Below are 17,855 nucleotides of genomic sequence, written 5' to 3'. Positions count from 1 at the left end.
GCGCGGTCGTAGCGATTTATTACTCCAAATTGCTCCGACGGATGTGCCGCGTTATTATTATTATTGTTGTTGTTATTGCTTTCGACGCGTAGACGTCGTCGCCGTCGTTGCGCTGTCACGGCACGCTCTCGCCGCCTGAAAGATTACGCCGGGTCCGGGATCGCAGGGGTGGTGGGGCGATTGGAATTTAAACGCGAGCCTTGAAAATGTACCCATATTTTATTTTTTTATTCGAAAACAGCCGTTTATCGTGAAAATTATCATAATGATCACGGGTTCTTAATTTATTACAGTTCTATATGAAATCGAACATGAAAACTACTGCAGAAGTAGGTCCGAGAGATCATAAAATTCAAGCTGTACACGTGGTTTTATTGAATACATTTATTTACGTTACCGATGTATAATATCGTGTATCGGATTATAACACGTAATATAACAACAACCAATTGTAATAAGATTTTAACAAAATAATAAATCATTAGGGAAAAAAACATTATTCAAAAACATCGCTCGGCAACGGGGTGATTACGTAGATTTTGATTAAAGTGTACGAATAATAATATGACTTTCGACGAAGTATGTACAGCTTTACGGAGTATGTGTTTGTACGCAAGCAACATCTATTAATTACGTATCGGAGTGTATAGTTATAAATATTCAAGTGTTAAGTTATAATTATAATTTAATATATACTCGGTAGCAATCGTGTCCCGATAAGACCAACGGAAATGTATAATGGTTGCAAATTGTATGCCATATTTTATGCACATTGTATACCGTATACTTAGTGATGATCAAAATTGGTCTTGGTCTTACGGTCTCGCAAGACTCTTGCTGCAAGACCAAGACGGTACTAGTCTTGCAAAACCAAGACCAAGATTAGGTTTGCAAGAACAAAACCAAATCAATACCGAAGCTGCAAGACCAAGACCGAAACAAGACCATCACTGCAAGACTCTTGCAGTCTTGCAAATTTATTTTTCCCTGAAAACATATTAGTTATTTAGATTTTATTAACTAATAATTTATAACGAAAATAATAAGAAATTATTTGTATTTTTATTAAATTTGATCAGTATTCGAGGAAATGACGAATTATTGAAAAAATGATTAGAAATAATTGGAATTAATATTACAAAATAACATGTATAGTTGTTTCATACTTAGCAATTACTGAAAAATTATATGTTTTTCCCAAAATCAATGAAAACGTCGAAAGTTGTCTTGTACATAGAATAATTTATGATTTATGTCCATTATACACCTCTACTTTGAATCGAATATACTAATAATTGTTGGAAGTCATTACGGACTACGGTAGATATCATTTAGATTGGAAGTACGTTTTTATTTTCGTTCGTAGCTTGAGTAATTTTTCCATACTAGACATTGTGTATTTAAACTAGTTTCTTATATAGCATATCATTTAATTACTGTCGTAAACTTGTAGTCTATAATATTGATATTTATTATAAATGTAATAGGAACTTACAAAGTTAATTATGCTGGTAAATTGATTCATCAAATATAAATACAAGTAAAATAAAATAAACATAATATTTTAAAATGCAAAGTCTTATATGAGTACCTTTAATAGAAATCAAATTATTTGATTGTTTTATATTATAAATATACTATATAATATATTGGACTTAAGTTTCATCTTAGAAGTCATAGCAAAAAACCTACACAGCTATAACAGGTAGATATTTAGGTTTATTTTTTATATTTTGTGAAAATAGCAAGAGTCTTGCAAGATCAACTGGGTCTGTAATACTAAGACCAAGACCAAAATTTTGAAAGTCTTGGTCTTGTTTTGATCATCACTACGTATACTATTTGTACATTTCCGAGACGTTCAATACGTCTTCCAAATTAAGTTTCTCGTCAAAAACAAAAATCCACGGATGACCACCACCATATCGGTTACTCGCGTGACAGGTCGTTTACAGGAAGAAGACACCAGGAAACGTGTTTTTTGCGCGGAGAACACCATTGAAATATACGATAATTATGTTCCGAAAAGGATGAATTACGATCAACACGGATTATACATCGCGCATCTAAGTACATAATATTATTCTACGTCATTAAACCGCAAGTAAGATTTTTTCCGTAGTAGTTTGTATAATAAATGATGGGTATTCAAACACGTCGTCACATTTATCACCGTGAAAAAAATAAATAAATAAAAAATAAAAATTTTAAACGCTCGAACGCAATAAATTTGGACTCGTATCAAGTTTTAGCGTCGTTTGGTCGTTTTTTTCGGGGGAAAATTAATTTGAAATGTTTGCGTAAAATTTACCTTGATGTATAAACATAATATGTATAATGTATGTAGTAGCTACGTCAGTCCGTCAGTGCACGTAATACACTTGTTGTATTCCTGTTTGGCGACTCTATTAGGTATTAGCCGAGAGTGTCAAGGACAAGCGAAAATGTGCATGGATACGATTTATTATTTGAATAATGCGACATCACCGTAGTAACACTTCCGTGGCATCAAATTTCTATCAGGTTCAAAAACACTTTTTCCCCGCAACAAAAGCTTCAAAACCGGATCACAACAAGTTTTTAAAAGTATGATATTCACTTTCGATACCTTATATTTATATCCGAGAGTCACAATAAAAATACAACGTTTTGAATTATTTCACTCGGCAGTGATGCTAACATAAAACTATAATAATGTATCTTGATACTCACAACATTTACATACGGTCACATTATGACTTGTTATACGCATAGTAAGAATATCATCAAAATCTGAGTTAAAAATTTTTATAAGGAACATATATGATAATTTTCTCGCCAAAAATGCATTTTTTCTATGAATACAACCAAAAATTAATTTAAATTAAAAAAATATGATATTAAAATATATACTCTTATATATTTTTATAGTACCTTACTGACCACGGACCGTGGTCATAACCAATCATAAGTTTGTGAATGTTACATGTGAATGATATGGTGAGTTTCATACCGTACTTGATCCAGACAATATTAAATATATTGAATTTTATCTAATAAAATATATTGTGTTTATAATAATTTGACGAAATTATCTAAACAATATTTCATGAGTACGAGTATATATATTTTTTTCTTTTAGATATTAGTATCAGAGAGTAGATTGTCGTGTATACCGTAGAGTATGAACTATGAATCACTTAGGTATTTCAAAATAGGCTAGAGGCAATACACTACAACTTGTCATTTCTATATAATATTGTCACAGTTAGAAGAAGAAAAAACAAAAGACAGAAAAATATATTATATTGTGATACTGACCGTCAAAATATCAAAATATATTACAACTATCATACAAAATCGTGGATAATGAATTAAAATTTTTTTAAATAATCACTTTTATGTGATATAAAAAATTCATGGAAATGTGTTATTATAATTTTTTTTTTTTTTTTTTGATCTCATAGTATTAAAATAGACGGTCGAATGACATTATACTACGCACGTATCTGAATTTAAATTTCAAAATATAACTATTTTTTTTTTTATGAAAGTTATTAACTTAACCATGTATTACCCAAAATATTTAACAACTGTTGATATGTTAATATACTTAGCAACAAGTACTTAGTAAATTTATATTTTATACACAATATATTTATGTTTATTATTCTTCCGTCTGTTGACTTTATTCCTGCAAAATATATAAATTGTATCAAAAAATAAAATTTAATTTTTGCGTTTAATTCTACTACTTCAAATCAATTTATAAATCTGATAAGAAGTGTAATAACACGGTGAATAAAAATTAAATTAATTTAACTTAAATCATATGAAAACCGAAGGATTTGACGAGTACACACACTACGTTATTTTAAGACACGTGAATAAAAATTAAATATTAAATTGAAGGAGTTTAAATAACATAAACACTGTTATATTACAAAAAAAAAATTGTTCCAGATTTATTATTTCTGAGAAGATAAATATATATAACTCGAGGCTATTCAGTGGAAAAAGCATTAATTATATTTAGATATAATATATCGAATTATTTCTTTAAAAATAATTGTATTTATTTATTGAATTGTACGTTATTCATTATAATATTAATTAATTAACTTATTTTCTCCATGTTAATTTAAGTTTAAGATATTTCACGAATTATTTGATAAATAAGCACGAAAATGCGAGAAAAAATATTGTTTAAACGATCAACAGGTTATATTAGTACCTATTGGCCAACTCGTTTTATAATATACATCGGTACCTATTACCTGATACCGATATCACCAAGTTTTGGAATCGTTGTTCATGGCGATGTACAAAGTAATCTTAACGCAGTTTAAAGAAATGCCAACATTAGTTATAATTAAAACCAGTTGCACATCCTAAAATAAAACATTATGACTTTGACATGTGTTAACGGTCAAAAAAACATTTAAGAATTCCCTGGACTCGATATCAAATGAACAACGCAAGCTTAATCTCATAATAAACGACGCGCGATAAACCACGACGGTTCACAGTGCGATTATTTACATACAAGTTATAAACATGTAAACGCCATGAATCGTTGGTCGTCAAAGTCTCTCGGCTGACACTTGCGGCCCGTGAAGAACGTTTTAAAAACTTAAACACAGCTGTTTAGCTGTAGCTATAATAGACGTATTATGTACGAGTGAACGTCGTTAGAACAAAACAGATAGAATCGTGCTTCCCGAGTAAAAACCTAATCATGATAAGATCGTATATTTAACGTGTATGTGTGTGCGCGCGCGCGCGCGCGCGTGTGTGTGCATGAAAGAGAAAACCTTGGCAATTGAAGAAGATGACAACGTCGAAGATGATTACGAGGGGTAGAGAAATTTAACCATAGGGTTATGTAAGAAGAATTTGCCATGGGGTCCGAGTGTCGACGAATCTACCAGACATTCGAAGGGGATGATTATTTTTCTTCAGGTACCATCTAAAAAATGTAATATTGCAATGGTTACAATACCGATTCATGCACTAACCTGGATCGTCGGCAGTGGCCGAGGCGTCGGGCGAGCGTTTTGGCGGGAAACACACGTCGTCCAATTGCTTGAATACACCCTGGTCCATGGCGGTACACCGGTTCGGCGTGTCGGCGGGGCGCAGCAGCGCACGCGGCAATCGGACGCTGCTGGACAACGGGGCTCGCGTCGATGGTGTTCGTCGTCGTCGTCGTGCAACGCGATACAACAGGTACGCGACGTTCGGTCAGGTCATCGCGGGAGCGGTTATGCGCGATACGATAGCGCCCCGGCCGGTAACTGCTGTTCACTACGCGTGTTCGCGGACGCCGCCACCGACGACGACCACGGCAGCGGCGGCGGCGGCGACGGCGGCCACGCGGGTCCGGCTCTTATTCTGCACCGCACGTCGTCGAGTGGTGGTAACCATATAACGTGTAATAAAAACAATAATAGTAATAATTACGGTAAGCGCGAACGCGCGCGCGCGCGCGCGCGCCAGGTATTATTATTATTAACATTATATTAATACATCACCGGCACGTCCGTGCGTCTGTAAACCCGGTTTGCCGGACGTTTTATTACGGTTTTCTTTCACTGCACGCTACAGCCGGTATTACGCTTTTCGCAGCTTCTTCTAGGCAACACGTTCGCGACAATCCATATTGTTTCGTTATCGCTCCCCCTCGAGATCTCACGTGCGGTCTGACCGCGATCGTCTCCTTGAGCGTTTTTCTCTTCGGGTCATCGGCCCGAACACGTTACACGATCATAATATCGACCTTTGATCGTCAAACTCGTCCGTCCCGTTCCAATCCTCTCGATCTCAACAATATATCGTTCAACAATCTTTCTGTACATTTTTCCTTCGTCTGTTTTTTCTCTCTCTTCTGTGATACGGTATGGAGATCGCCTTATACTTTTCACATACATCGTTGACCGCGGTTCACCTCCGTACAGGATTTATTGGTGTATCTTTAACGTGTTATTATAATGTACCACGAGTCGTTTTCGGGCCGTCGCCGTATCTGTTACGCGGCGCGGTCTTGGCGTTTAGGTCAAAGTCACGCGTACTGCAATCGTTTCAATGTCGCTCCCGCCGCCGCCGTGGTCCGCACTGCGCCAACATGTGTCGCGCAGTAGCCGCGGTGTTCGTGTTGCTCGCGGCCACAACTCTTCCATCGATTCCTCCTTCTTTTCGTTCACCATCACTTGGTCGATCTCCCTCTCACCGTCCAAAACCACGTGCTGCAAACGTAATCATGTTTTCCATCAAGTATTTACGTTATCCTCGACCGGTTTTCCTGTGATTGGCACACTCGCCTTTTCATCGTTTTCATCTCTCCTTCCCATTTGTTTTTCCTGTTCTTTTCGAGTCATACGAGCAACACAAAAAGGTCTCTTACTGTCGACGTAAAATACCCTGATCTGGCGAGAAAATTCTTATGATTTTGTTCTTTACCTACGTAATAATTGTGTATTAGCCGGAAAATATAATAACAATTAGTAGGTACTGTTTATATGCAGTACTAAATAGCGATGGAAATTAAATCCAGATTCTCTAAAAACCTGATAAATCCGGATTTCGAATTTCGATTTTTAAGCTTAACATTGTGGATTTCTGTATTCTAGTGAAAAAATCTGTAAAAGACAAAATATGTATAATTATCAAAACCTTAATGACAATTCATACATAAAAGATTATTAATTAAATTGTCATTCAAATTCCATTATCCAAATTTAAAGTAAAATCTGGATTTTTAAACTTTGGTAAATTCTAAATTTTTCCTTTACTAGTACCGAATAAACCATGTAAACTTAATATATAATAGTTACATCTTTGAATAAAGCTAACAAATTTATAGAAAAAACAAAAAATAATAACTTGATAGATTAAAGATAAAACTTTAATTTGTTTTACTAAAGTACTTGTATTATATTTAATTAATTAAAGCTATTTCTTTGAAGTTAAAATAGTAATAATTTTTTCTATTGATTCAGTGCTCGAAGTGAGGGGGATACGGAGAGATGGCATCCCTCTACTTTTTTGTGTTTACAGTTTTCATCTCTCTACTTGTTTTGTCTAGAATAACGCATTCCTCCTAAGACTTGTATTTTAAAATGATTTACTTACTATCATTTTTATATTTATGTATAAGAAATTATTTTTTTTCGCTGAAAATAATTGTTTTTAACATTCAGGCCCGGGCGCCCGGCTTATCGTGTTGTCTAGTATAAGCCGTTTCGCAACCCGTATTATACCCGTATTTAGAGCCACGGACTAAGATAATATACCTTATGTTAACTATAAAAAAAAAAAAATAAATGTACTATAGGTACACAAGGTGTGAAGAATGTTATGATGATATCAGGAAATTTGAATTGTAAGACATCCCTCCACTACGACCTCTTAACTTCGACCATTGTATTGATTTATTATAATAAATACTTTTATACTTTACATATCTATTTGATATTAATTCATAATAATTTTATCTCATATATTTACTTCTTTTCTTAAGCTTGGGTTGTTATTTTAATCTATATTTTGCATTTTATCCATCTCAATTCAAGGCTAGTATTAAATAGATTATAGATTATTATGAAACAAATTTTATTTAGTTGTATGCATTTTATTCAATTCATTAATTTAAAAAATTGTATTTACTAATCAATTATGTTCTTTCCGTTACCAAGAAAAAATACAAATAATATACAATATAAATTATTTTTTACATAGAAAATAAAATAAATACAGGGATAATCTACCATCCTATATTGATTTAAATTATTTTACATTTAAAAAACAAATAATAAAACATTTTTTTTTTTTTAACCAAAAATTAGATTGGTAATTTTACTATACTATTTTATTAATCAGTATATAAATTTGTAAGGGAATGCTCCATGGGGATTTTTTTTTTTTCATAAAAAGTATGGAAAATTAAATTAGATTTATTAAACATTTATGTATATTATTCTGAGATAAAAATGATATGAATTTAATTTAAATACTATAAACAAAAAAATTCCACAATAATGTATAAATTAATAAATAGTTCTTATACATAGATAGAAATCAACTGCTATGCATCGAGTTTGATTATTCACAATATAAAACAATAAGCAGTTTTCGTATTTAATATTCACACATCGAAATTAGTTACAATTCGATGCATAACTTCTCTTTATACGTCTTGCCGCAATGTTTAATTATATATTTTGATACATCATTCGAATTTTAAATACCTTTATTCTTTAATCAATATATCTTATATGTGTGTGTAATGAAGTCTTAATATTTATATATTGTGAAGAAAAAACACTTAAAATTATGTAACTCTTACATGCTCTTATCATCCAAAGCCATTCTTATGGTTACCACTATTAAAAATATATTAAACAAGATTTATATTTTAACTCCTAAAACAGTGTACTTAAACGTTGACATATTATATAATTAAAATGTTATTATACAATTATATTATAATATATTCGCTAAACTATAGTAGTGAAAATCAATTTCAGAATAATATTATCATTGTTACCGTTATTTGATTGTTTATAATTCTGAAATATTAATGGACACTAATTAAACTCGTATGATCTTAATTTGTTCAAAATGTCCTGAAAGTGAAATGCTTTAAATAACAAACAGTGTTGATACAAACATATTCAAATACTTCCGGATGATTACAGTATGAGTGCACTTCCAAAAATATTGACTGTGGTAACATTGATAATATAAAAAAATTAAGTTCTTTCCATATTATAATAAATATTCTGTTTATGTATATCAACCAAACTATTCCAAAACTTCGTATTTTATTTTATGAATATTAGTTAAATATATGACTTAAAGTTATTTAAAATGTTAAACTTCCTCCATTAATTAGAAATTAATTGTATTATAATAAGTCATTATTAATCATTAGGTTAATAAATCTTAATAACAATTTAAGATTGATCATCAAAATATTAGTCTCACAACGAATATTAGGTATATCCATCTACCATAAGGTTTCTCAGGATGTACATCTGAATATTGGTTAATTAATGCTTAATTTTTTTATTACATTGAATGAATATTATTTACTAATTAAGCTATGCGTGAAAATCCACACTAAAACTTAGATTAGTTTTTTTTTTTTTAAATCAGTCGCTTCGCACTTATTAACGGTAACTAGTAGTAAGTACGTACATTTTTTAAGTGCTCTGTTACAAAACATTTTATTATATTTATTTATAAGTATTTACTAACTGTATTATTAAATAATACCTATTAAGTTCAATAATACTATTGTCAAGGTAACAAAAATTATGGACATTTATAGTTTATTACTGATTACTATAAATTATATTATTACGACACAGTGTTATTATCTTTTTTCAACAACTATAAGATATATTTATTACAATTTTGTTGTAACTTCATATCATAAAGTAAAAAATTGTTGTAATTGAAATTTGAACAATCGTATTATATATTTTTATGATGACATAATATATAATATATAATTTGTCAAACAATATTATACAACTATACACATATATAAAAATAATAAGACCTAGTAATTTATACCTATATTACTTTATATGAATGTCAGTGTACCGAAAAAGATAGTTGAAATTATTTTTTGAGTATCAATATAGATAATCGTTTACGAAAATATTTATTTAACTTTGAATCTTAAAATCTAAAAATGTAATACATTTATTAAGCATACACTAATTGAAGTACGTATTAAATATTAATATTTTTATAATTCCCGTGTATTACATCTGGGTTATTAATAAAATATACTTTATAAAAATAATAATAACTCATTTTAATTTGTCATATTCAATTTATAACTATATTAATAAGACCAAAATCCATTTAGACGATTAAAAATTAGATTAAAATGTTAGTTCATCAACACTATGATTCTGAGGATGAGCATGTTGCATTGTTTATCATTTATGAGTATTGTGTAATCTTTACCAACAAAAATATGTAAGAGTTATTAAATTATATAAATTTCAATATGCTAATTATTAAAGAAACTATTAACAAAATTAAATGTTTATCTATCTTTAATAACTTTATTATTTTAGTATAATAAAAAATACTTTACATACAGACAGAGGCGGATTTCCCATTAGGCACTGTAGGCATCTGCCTAGGGCGGCAAAGTTTAGGGGCGGCTAATTCTGTAATGTTTTATTAGAAAACATTAAACGTATGCCAAAAAAATTGGAAAATTATTTACTTTATATTTACGAAAAATAATTGTATAATAATGGGTGCATTTTGTTAATATATTGTCGTCAGAATTTCGGGGAAAAATAAATATCCCCACTGCCACACTATACTACTAATTCGAATGTATGTTAATAATCCTATGCTGTTATTATGAAAATCTGTTTTTATTAAAATTTGGGGAACATTCAATGGCATTTTTCAAAGTAGACTAATTAATTAAAGCGAAAAAAATAGTCTAAAAATTCAAACGAATGTTCATACGTTTGTATATTTAATATTTAGATTAGGTGTTTCGGAAGGGGTAATATAACTTCTTCGCCTATATAGGGGCGGCAAATTGTTGGTACCTATAGTCGTAAAAAAGATAAATCCACCTCTGCATACAGAACTCATTTTTTTATATATTTTTTCAAACAAATAAATACGTTTTTTTATAACATCATGACTTTAAGAATATATTGGTATTTATAAAAAAAAAATATTATTTTTTTATTAATAATTTGATAGTGTTCTTCCATTGATATAAAATGTACTTATGTTTACTATTTATACTATTAGATACTAAAGTTGTGTCATCATATTATACACATATTTTAATATTATACTTCATATAATGTATTTGTCTACATGGATTATGTTCGAGTAAATAAGTTTTTAAGTAGACCCATTGATACATACATAATACATTTATACGCTTTTTTTTTATATACTTTCAAGTTGTTTTATTTATAAAATAGTTTCACGTGTAAATCCTCTAAATCCTTATGATAAAATGTATTTATAACTTTAATAAGTATTCATAAAAATGCGTAAATATGCATATCATATTAAATTATTTCTTCTTCCTTCTTCAATATAGACCATTGGACGATGATTATAAAGTAGATGTAATATTTATTTAAACAGTATGCAATTATTTTAATATCTGCGTCAAATATTTTTTTAATATAACATGTCAACGTATAAAAATAGATCAAACCTCATTTCATTCGACAGCAAAATCTATAATACTGTATTTTAATTGTCTTATGTATTGTTATTTAGAAATATAAATTTTTATTAAATAGGTATGTTACAATGTACATATTTTTCCAAATAATGCCAATAATATAATCCACAAGGTTGAATGATATACTGGAAATCAACTCTTGAATATTTATTTTGTTTAAATTATTTGGATGATTCAAAAACAAATAAAAATTTTTTTTTCACTTGTTATGGTAAATGTCACGGACGTTTAAATTTTAGTTTTTGTTTGTTGGGTGCAGAAATAATAAATTTTTTTTCAACTTGAATAAATTATTGTTATTACTGAAAAATTGAAATAAAAAATCTATTTTATTAACATCATTAAATAACTTATATGATTGAAAAACGGAAAATAAATGAATAATTTAAAATTGTTGAAAAGTGTAAATATTTTTTATAACTAGGTAATCAATTTTCTTTTTGAATAATTTTTATTTACTCATTTTATCAAATTTAATATTGAAAATAAACCAATTATTTTTCAATTCTAATTTTATTATTACTTAAGCTGATATTATAATATTTGACCATAGCTCCACTATTTTAACGTAAGCTATTAATTTATAATACCATATTTAATGTTAAAATTAAGAAGTAATTCAGATAAATATTTAACAAGTTTGATGTTCGATAAATCGATTCTAATATTATTTTTTAATGACAGGTTATGTTTTTCACTGAACATTTTGGATTTTGGATTGTACAAAATGTAGATATAATGAAGATTCTAACACTAAAATTCTATCAAATGGTATGAGTCTATTTTTTTTTTTTTTTTTTGCAGACCATTTTACCGTCTATTTATAACAGCTTTTAAAATCATTTAAACTGTAAAATATAAAAAAAAGCTTCCATCGCTTGTTCGCCAATTCATCACATAATAATTGTAGTGCTATTAGTTAAAAATAAAAATGAATGCAATTTTTCTTCGGAGGCCATCAACATTGAACTGCTTGTCATTATTGAACAATGGACCGTTATCGCGAAGCTTCTCGGCAGCTTATCTTCAGAGTTCAGTGACATTTTTGTTTTTATTGGATAAATCATTAATATTGCACCAAGACAAAAAGTAAAATCGCCGGTTACTAATCGTTAATTAGTTGTCGATTTCGTGTATGTTGATTTTTAATATTTTTATCGGATTTCGGAGTAGTCCCCGCGGGGTACTAGCATTAACCTATATCGGAACAAGAAATACTACAGTCAATGTAAAACAACGATTTTGTATAGGTATAAACTAATATCACATTATAATACTTGGTATTTATTTTTAATTTCCATTTCTTATTACTATTTATATTATGATATATTATCGCTCAATTATGCATAGCGGTAGGTAGTTATACCAACTATGATGACTTCGATGCTCTGGACAAAGATGTTCGTTGTTAGTGGAAAATCACTATTATTATTATTATTATTATTATTATTATTACATTATAATTAATAACCAGTTTTCAAATGTCGAAACTTACATCGGAATGGGCTGACCCGCGTTAGGTGTTCATCGCCGTCCTTCTAAACAACAAATATTTTATTATACCTACTACACATACCCTTGCGTAATTCCATGACATATTTTATCAACAGTCAAAACCAATATATATTTATAATATAATATACGCACGTAATGTATAAAATACCGCGTTGGATATCTGACGCCTTTGAGTACATTATTCACATTTAATAGCCATCTGCTCAGATTTTTTTTTAATAATATGATAATCGTTCGCACAAAAGTATTACGCAATTTCCAAATTCTCATCCATTCAGCACCGTTACGATCACAACGGTTAATACAATTCAGTCGTAAAAATTCGACTTGACCGGACGTTTAATAAACTTGGATACAACCACACTCGAACGAACGCTGGGACGTCATGGGAATATAATATATGACAAACATAAACATCGGTTAATTATTGAAATAATATTATAAATCTTGTACGATTATTATATTACGCAACATAAAAATATGGAATGATGAAATCGGAAAATTTATTTGTGCGCGTTTGCATAGTATTCGTATCATTCGATATTTCTTACGTATGTTCTCCGTATTTGAAATGTCCCAAACTACGTTTCTTTGGTCAAACAGATTTTTAGTATATATATATATATATAAATTTTTTTTTTTTTGAGCTATCGGACTGTATATATTATCATTGATTATAAATACTAGTATTTATATAATCATCGGTATTTATAAATAGGTATTTATAATCCATTGGAAGAATGGTGGAAGAAGGATACAAGGAGGGAGAGATCTATGGTAAAACATATAAGTATCGACTGTATCTCTATGATATAATTTTAAACGCTCTGTATATATTTAGCTGTTGACCGCCAAGTAATTATTATTATGACAAATGTTCTAATAACTATTGTGTATACCTTGTCACAAGTAAGCAACGAGAAATGGCAATAATACTCTTTGAATTGTATTAACCATATTGAAATATTATGAATATGTGTATTTTATATTTTATGTTTAAACAATAGTAAATATTGACGATCACGAGGAACAAATCGACAAACAGGAGAGACGAATAGTACACGTGCGTGCAGATACTTCGGATTAAATACAAATGTACGATAATCATTAGCAATAGAAATATACAATAATTTTGAATGAGGAAAATCCTAATCTATGCAAACTATGTGGTTTTCCTTGAACTTAAAACGATTTGCGAGTGTTATTTTGCTCTGGTCGCGACCGTTTACAATACGGTATGTGCCCGTAAACGCGTTCAAGCGTACGTTTAAAATATAATTATGGATAACGTTAAATAATGTTTATTCTGTTTCGTATGTATGTATGATATACATTGTATGTATACAAACATTTTTTTTCTTCTATATAATATCTAATCAACGGATGAGGGAAAGAATCGTTTTACGCACTCGACCGACGTACGCGCGACGATCGACGCATTTCGCATACGATCCGGTGTACCTGATAATGTAATAACAATAATATGTAACCTTTATCATGACCGTGTACTTTTCCTGACGAGATGTGAGTGCGTGCGGGCGTATGTGTTGTTTTTGTGCGCTTGCGTGCAAGGTTGCGGCGGGAGCAATTTCATTGAAAATTGCTGTTGTGCGCCGAGTGGTCGTAACGCGAGCGAGAAATTTGCCAGTCGACGACGCCATTTGAATTTCATTTGTTTTTCTAAATTTATTTTTCCTAGTCCTTGGCGATTTTCGGCCGAAGACCGCCGAGTTCCCGCTGACCATTACAATAATTATAAATATTGTGTCCGGACGTTGACTGTGCAAAAAAATTCTCGGCCATGTCGCTTCCGCTGCTGCCATCATTGTTTCCGAAACTTCGATTGACCGCAACAATGCAAACGCGATGCGCGAGATTGACAATAATTAATGTCGGATTTCCTCGACTCGAACAATGTAATATTTCGACAATATCACAGTGTATTTTCACTAATCCCGAAATGAAGTTATATAAAATTCGGCTACAAACGTATGTATTTTCTTGAAGGTGCTCAAACAGTTTTTTCTACTTAATTTTTTTTTGTACTCGATTTATAACCCTTATACACATCATAGTGATACAAGACAGATAATTTAATATAACGTATTCACAAATACGTGTTTATTAATTTCTTATACACGCGCTGGATACAATTTACATCAAATGCGAGAAACGGTAACTTTTAAAGATTTTCCACATCTCTTTCAGGCAGTCACACAGTACGAATTTATTTTGATTAAACCTGAAGAACATGGTGTAGTAAATTAGTTGAATCACCTGAAACATTATACCTGGTTTATCTGTGCATTGGAATTGCACTAAAGTTTCATTTTATGCATTACTTTCTAAAATAAATTTTTTTCCTGTAAAATATACACGTTTATCATTAAAGTTTATTCATAAGTGGGTTTTTATAATAAAATAAATATTTTAAAGATTTTAGTCATAATTCATTACTGATATGGGACATTTTTTAGAGTAATGTGACAGTATGAAGTATATGAGTATGAGATATTCTCCCAAAATGTCATCACTCATTTTTTTTTGTTTTGTACTAAAATACAAAATTTAATCAGAACATAAGTCTCTTTAGTTGCGTACCGGTAGTGTAAAAAATTGCATTTATGTGTTTTTTTTTCGTGTGATAATATACAGCTAATATACCTTTGTAATTTTAATTATTATTTTTAGGTTATTTTTCTGGAAATTATAAGTTATAAATTAATTTTTTAAATAAAAATTTTACATATTTTTTTTTCAAAGCATCTATTAAAGTCCATTGTTATAATCATAAATTATATTATATGAACTTTGATAAAATCGTTGATATACGAGCTTTATACATTAATATTTAATCGAATTTGATTTTATTGAGTAATTAATAAAATTATCGAAAAAAGATCTTTGTAAAATTTACATGACTTGTTCAATAATATTTATATAATAATTTTAAATTCATTAAACTCAAATACTAAAACTATAATTGGTAAGTGAAACAATAACATATGTTTTATGAAAATAAATAATATTACACACATACATAATCGGGTTAGAGAGCAACCATTTGAAACTTCTTTCAAAACAATTAGAATTGTTGTTATTTTTAGCCTTCAATTTAATCATTTAAGTCCTTCGTGGTAGTAAATTTAATATATACATTTTATTTAAAAGAGTTAATTGTGTTGTAAAAAAATATTATTTTAATGTGAGCTAATCTTTTTAACAATAGTATATATTGCTAAAAACTAGGTTATATTATAATCATTAAGAAATATAATATTGAGTTTGTTAATAGAAAACCAAAATGAGTGTACATATTATACCGTACAAAGAGCAAAAGAATGAATGATTTCAAAATATGAAAGTGGAAAATACTGTAATTATAAAATATTCTAAAAAGATAAAATAAAATCTATATTATTCAGATGCTTACAAGTATACGTACAATAAATCATGAAATTATGCAAAAACAACTCATTACACTACAGTATTTTTTGTCTAGCAATAAATTATTTTAAAGAGTAATCTATTGTATAAATAGTTTGTCAAAAGTATCTTCTGTATTCTTAAAATAATCTTCCGGTTTTGTATAAAACAAATATATAATTTTTTATAATACATAACAAAATAAATCTTCCTACTTTCATTAGAAATAGTTTTTTTTACCATATTTATAATTATATAGTCGCAACATGATATCGATGTATTTTTATTCTCATATTTTATGCTGCAACCGGTGTTTTTAATCACGTAGGATAATTTAAAAGGTTTGTATATGAAACTGATATAATATCGTATAGTTATAATAACATGGCGTTATTTAAAACTTGTCAGACTAGACTTATGCATCATACATAAATATAAAATACACTATTAATCAATCATATGGTCTTCTTTTAGTCTTATCAAGAAGGAGAAGGTTAAAATCATAGCAGTATATCTTACTTCATTGGTAAGAAAAAGAACAAATTGAATATATTTTATCTGTAAAATTATACTCGTACCTATTATATTATATAAATATTTTTTTATAACTTTAACAAAATAACATTTAAAAATGAATAATAATAAATAACTCACTTTCATTTAACTATTGTAGAGATCCTAAAAAAGCTTTTAATAACGATTATATGGATATTAAAATATATTTCCACGTGTGATTTTCATGTCTTAATTCGTGTATTAATAATATGCATTTAATATGAATTTTTTTCTGTATAATTATTACATTTATGAACAAAAATGTGTTTATTTTAAATAAGACTTATATATTTTATATTAAAATTATTTTTATCATTTATCAAAGTGTCGATTATTCACAGTGTATGTATCTATTGAATTCATAATTTATGAATCTAAAACAGTTAGTTTACTTGTTTTTCAACATTTAATACTGATTCATATCGTTAAATATTTATTTTGCTTATATTTTGTCTGTAATAAAATGTAGAAAAACACTAAAAATTCTATCTCCAATGAAACTAGTTTAAGTTAGAAAGAATTTCTTTATACTAATTAACATCTTTAAACTTTTTAAACTAATTACTATTTTTACGGGCATAGGAAAGTGAAATGTTATTGATATACTCATAAGTTATGTACTATTAATTTTCAAATTTTAAACTATACATCATAAACAATTGTACTATACATTAAAAGTTACTGGATATACAAAAAAAAAAAAAAAAACCTACACTAGAATTTAGAAAGACAGACAAACTAGATTACTGTCGTTAATTATTTATTACTACTTAGTATTTTGGCAAAGGGTCTACGTTAAATTGTACATTAAAGAGTCTCTTTAATTATATTATTTAACGTACGTGTTCTCGTGCAGTCACTTTATAGCTTAATTGAATCAATTGAACGGATTCAAGGCCTTATTCCTAAGTATTTTTTAAGTTTAATTTGTATCTATAAAAATATTTTATATTGAATAATATTCTTTATGTAATTATTTCCGTAGTTTTGTTAAAATGGTTTAAATGATTTTACTTTTATATGTTTTAATAAATTTGTTCCGTTTAAATAGTATGATATATATTTATAAAAGATATAGCAAAAATAGATATAGGTAATGTTAAGTCATTGATTACACTTTTCTTGTATG

At 28.9% G+C, this 17,855-nt stretch overlaps 1 protein-coding gene across 2 annotated transcripts in view; it reads right to left on the bottom strand.

The window, feature by feature from the left end:
- The window catches only part of LOC112688287 (facilitated trehalose transporter Tret1-like), a 78,490-nt gene extending 73,188 nt beyond the window's left edge, over nt 1-5,302 (bottom strand). For both annotated transcript variants that reach the window (XM_025561404.1, XM_025561405.1), the window contains exon 1: nt 4,998-5,302. In XM_025561404.1, coding sequence (XP_025417189.1) covers nt 4,998-5,085 — 88 coding nt within the window. In that variant the 5' untranslated portion in view covers nt 5,086-5,302. The remainder of the gene's footprint in view (nt 1-4,997) is intronic.
- Between the last annotated feature and the right edge of the window lie 12,553 nt (nt 5,303-17,855).

This window comes from Sipha flava, unplaced genomic scaffold, assembly GCF_003268045.1.
Source record: "Sipha flava isolate LNK unplaced genomic scaffold, YSA_version1 38_pilon_pilon, whole genome shotgun sequence".
Classification (NCBI taxonomy): Eukaryota; Metazoa; Arthropoda; class Insecta; order Hemiptera; family Aphididae; genus Sipha; species Sipha flava.
Note: the sequence above shows the minus strand (reverse complement) of the source record. Positions and strands in the feature narration are given on the sequence as shown.